General features: G+C 28.6%; 1 protein-coding gene across 1 annotated transcript; it reads right to left on the bottom strand.

The window, feature by feature from the left end:
- Positions 1 to 2,946: 2,946 nt before the first annotated feature.
- On the bottom strand, positions 2,947 to 4,005 carry LOC120260088. Its single transcript, XM_039267531.1, has 2 exons — positions 3,721 to 4,005; positions 2,947 to 3,648 (listed from the first exon to the last, which is right to left on the bottom strand). The coding sequence occupies exons 1-2, from the start codon at positions 4,003 to 4,005 to the stop codon at positions 2,947 to 2,949; spliced, it is 987 nt and encodes a 328-aa protein (XP_039123465.1).
- Between the last annotated feature and the right edge of the window lie 490 nt (positions 4,006 to 4,495).

Below are 4,495 nucleotides of genomic sequence, written 5' to 3'. Positions count from 1 at the left end.
TGATTCCCATCTATCTATTATTCTGATCATTTTTAAGGATAAACTGTGCTTAGGACTAACATACTTTCTTTATTATTTTGTTTTGGCATTTTTTTTATAACTTCTAAGGGATCTGGTTTTCGTTTATTTGTTTAATAATTTTGTTCATAATAATTATTTGAAGTGAAATTATGTTGGGATGGAAATTGTAAAGGTTGTGTTGTTCTACTGGTTCTTTCAATTATTGTTGGTGTTATTATTGTTCTAGTATTTGAACTTTCTGCTCTTTGATTATCTTGATTATTACTTGCTCTTGATTCTACATTCATCATTATTTCTTCTATATTAATTTTTTCTAATTGTCTAACCATTTCTTGATATTCTTCATTTTCTTTATTATTGTTAATTTCTTCCATTATATATGTTTCTTCTTTATCTTCAAAAGTATTGATTTCTTCTATTATATAATTTTCTTCTGTTTTATTTTTTTGTTGGATGGTTATATTTATCATACCTACATTCGTTTATAAATTTTTTATCAACTATATCTTCTGTTAATTCTTCAAAATCTACTGTCCAGCCATATCCTGGATATATTTTTTAAATTATTTCTTCCATTTTATTTTATTGTTTATGTTTTATAGATTAGATTCAGTTACTGCTTCATTTCTTGGAATTTTTAATCTATATTCTGGTGGATTTAATAATTCTTCTTTAGTCCAAATTTTAAAAGGTGCTACTGGTTTTCTGATTTTTTTGATTTGTTCCTAGTTGAATATTTTTTACTTGATTGCATAATTTATCTATTTCATTTTTATGATTTTATTTCTTTTTTATACTATTTTTTACATAATCTAGGTTGGATAAGATAGTTTCTAGTTTTAATAATTGTGTTTCTAAATTATTTAGTTTCTTAATGATTAATTCCATTTTTGCATCCATTATTGTTTCTTATTTTGACATTATTATTTTTAGAATTATTGATTTTAGTATGATTATTCTCTTTTCTTCTTGTTTCTTGTTATTGTTCATTTTAAAAATTATAATGATATTTCTTAAGCTTATTAAGATAGTTGTTATTATCAAGATACTTATTGCTTGTATTATGATTATTATATCTATTATATGAATAGTTGGATACATTAATTCTTTGATTAATTTGATTTATTAATTATTGCTTGTTTAAATTGATTAGATACTTTTTGGTCGATTATTACTTGATTAAAGTGATTTAACTATTACTTGTTGATTACTGATTGATTTTTAAGATTTTTTATTATTTTAATTATTTTTCTTTTTTATATTTTTGCAACTGAAATAAAAATTTTAGTACTACTTTATATAATTTAAAATTTACTAAAATAAAATTTGCAGAATATAAAATTTACTACTACTACTTTGCAGAAATTAAACTTTAAATACTACTTCGCACAACAATAAAATTTTAACAAAATAAAGTGATAAAGAGTTCTAATGATCAAACAAGATCCACAACATGCAATATGGCAGAAGATTTACCTCGGTTAATAACTTTAATTGATCCATGATTATTGAAAGTAAAGTTGTTTAATGATTTTTTTTTTTTTATTCTTAGGTTTCACTTATCTTGATATAAGAACAGTCCAAGCTGTCTCAGGGACCAAGCATCATGAGTATCTCTTAATATGTTAGAGTAAATCTTTCCAACTTTCAGAGTGAAGACTTACCTCCACATTCTTTTCATCCTAAACGGACCTCCTGTCCTTTGGCGGGTATTGTTTGTTGCTTTCCAGTTTATCTAAAACTACTTATACCAGTTAGATTAACTCTTATATATATATTTTAAGATCATTTTAAGTTCCTTATAAGGTTTATGGATCAATAAAAAGTCATAAAACCAAGATAAAAAGTTACTATCTACATGTTGAGGAGCCTATTAAGGGTTTACCCCTGCATGATAAATATTACCTTTATTCTTGTTGAGAAAAGAAACCGTAGCTCTGATACCACCTTAATTCTTGGGGAAGGATCCTTTGGGATGCCTTTCAACTTACTTGGGCCTCATAAGATGTGTGGGATGGGAGATCTAAGGCCCTAAGGCTTTGCTTGGGAGAGGTGAAGGAGGGGTTCATAATGGAGGGTAGGGTAAGGTAAAGTAAGGGAAATGGGGTTTTTAAGTTATACCTTGTTTGGGACCAATGTAAGGTAAATGGAGGTTATTAAACCTTGTAGTGTTTGGATTGAAGGTAATAGAGGGTAAGGTACTATGGTAATATTACCAAAATACCCTTATAACAAAAAGATATCTTGATGATAATATATAGTATTTTGTGTTGGTTGTTGGAAATAATGGAATTTATTTTTATTTAAGATTGAGATTTATCTTCTTTTTAAAGTTTTTAAAACTGGAATTCTTTTCTAAAAATTATAATGTTAGAAATGTAATTCAATTTGTTTAGGTTTATTTGATTCTAAAAATTTCTAATCAATTAGGATTTTTTTTTAATTCAATATATATATATATATTTTAAAGCTTAATACGGAATTCTTTTCTAAAATTAAAAAAACATAATGTTGAGAAATGTAATTCAATTTGTTTAGGTTTATTTGATTCTAAAAATTTCTAATCAATTAGGATTTTTTTTATTCAATATATATATATTTTAAAGCTTAATACAGAATTCTTTGTGGCTTTGTACACATATATCATAGCCTTTCACACAAAAATTACCACCAATTGCCTGAACAAGAATTTGGAAACCTAAAAAATACAACATTTAAAATAAAAAAAAAAAATCACTGATATTTTACTCACAAAAAATCCATCTTTAAGCACTCCATGTACACATATATCATAGCATTGTAATATCATTCTATATCTTTCTCTGGAACATGAACCTTATAAGAACCAACAAGGATTTAGAAACCATTCATACATCCACATAATAAATTCAAATTGTTCACAAAAACTATTAGAGTCTTATAACATCAAAAAGCATCAAAAAGCATCAAAAAGCAGAGTTCAAATTGTTCAAAAACTCTGAGTCTTATAACATTTATTGTTTGTGGGTCATCACCACAATCCAACCAACTCAACAATAAAGACTTGCGTTCCTCTATTGGACATCTAATTAAACCATCCAATAACTTAGAATCTTTGATGAGAAACCTGTAAGCTTTCCGAAGAATAGGATGTGAGATCCCTAAATCTTTAAGCATACCCCAAATGTTGTAATCTTTGGTAGGATTTGTGGCAGATGCTTGAACTAATATGTTGGTTGATTGAAGAATAGCATCAGCTACCTTCTCAATCGTTGTACCCACTTTGTCACAATTGTCATCATCATTATTCATTTCTTTTCTCTTCTTGTGCCTAGATGAACTTGGAGCTTGAGTTTGCGATTGTTGATTTGTAGCCATTGGTGATGCTTCATCTTCCCCTTCGCTTTCTTGCACAACTGTATTTGAATTTTCACCCAAATTCTCTAAGTTCACTGTGTTCTGTGAAACTAACAAATCAATTTCATCTATTGTATTTTCCGAAGAATTTATTTTATTTCGCCTTCGTCGCCTCATTTCTGATGCAGTTTCCGCTTGTACCCCAGTTGCCCGATTCTGTCCATAAAGTTGAACAAGTTTCTCATAATTTCTTACCCTTTTGGTCATCCATTCAGCAGCTTCTGGTTTGGTCTAAATGTAAAATAATGTTGTTATCAAAATGTAGTTAGCATTACTTCCTTATTCAAAAATATAAAAACTTACCTCAATTAAATGTTGCCATACTTCAGACTCGGCATGCCACATTTCGCTAGTTGGATTCCATGCGAACCCACTCATTCCATTCTTGAAAATGTCATAGCACCTTATAAAAGCTCGCTTTATATTTTTCATGCGGTTTTGGGCCCTTTCTTTGTCTATTGGCTTATCCAAAAATTTACTTCTCACTTCATTTACTATGTTCTCCAATGCATGTGTGGTGAATGTTCCACCAACTCTATTTCCCATTGTTTGTTGATGCAAGTATGCATCAATGAGAGCATCATCCATAGCAAACGTCCATACACACGTATTACTTCCATCATGAACATTTGAACTTGATTTCCTTCTTGACATATTTTAAACTACATCAATAAGAACACAAAATTGTTAATAACAATGACTTATTTAAAACCATGGATATATGTAATTAAAAAAGTTTGCAAGAAGGCACACCATCAAATAAAATAAATCCATTTAACAACAATGCAAAAACAACATTATCGACTTAACAACATCATCCATTTAACAACAATGAAAAAAACAACCACACCCAGTTAAGAACATCATCCATTTAACAACATTGCAAAAACAACATCATCCATTACATCAACAATTCACTCAACAAAACCTTACAAGAAATAAACTACAATACGAAGACAACATCATCCATTTAACAACGCACCAATACATCACTCAACGTAATTAATCCACATTTCAGCTGCTATAGTGTCCCTAAAAATTTCTCCTGCAATTGTTTCTTCATTGTTTCCCCGATGCC

Source organism: Dioscorea cayenensis, chromosome 5, assembly GCF_009730915.1.
Source record: "Dioscorea cayenensis subsp. rotundata cultivar TDr96_F1 chromosome 5, TDr96_F1_v2_PseudoChromosome.rev07_lg8_w22 25.fasta, whole genome shotgun sequence".
NCBI lineage: Eukaryota > Viridiplantae > Streptophyta > Magnoliopsida > Dioscoreales > Dioscoreaceae > Dioscorea > Dioscorea cayenensis.
The sequence above is the reverse complement of the archived record's forward strand: the minus strand, read 5'-3'. Positions and strand labels throughout refer to the sequence as shown.

What these genes read in the sequence shown, in the direction of transcription:
- LOC120260088 (XM_039267531.1), bottom strand. Translation starts at nt 4,005, where the DNA reads ATGGATGATGCTCTCATTGATGCATACTTGCATCAACAAACAATGGGA. An exon ending in TATGGCAACATTTAATTGAG is followed by an intron (nt 3,649 to 3,720) that starts GTAAGTTTTTAT and finishes TTTTACATTTAG; the next exon opens with ACCAAACCAGAAGCTGCTGA.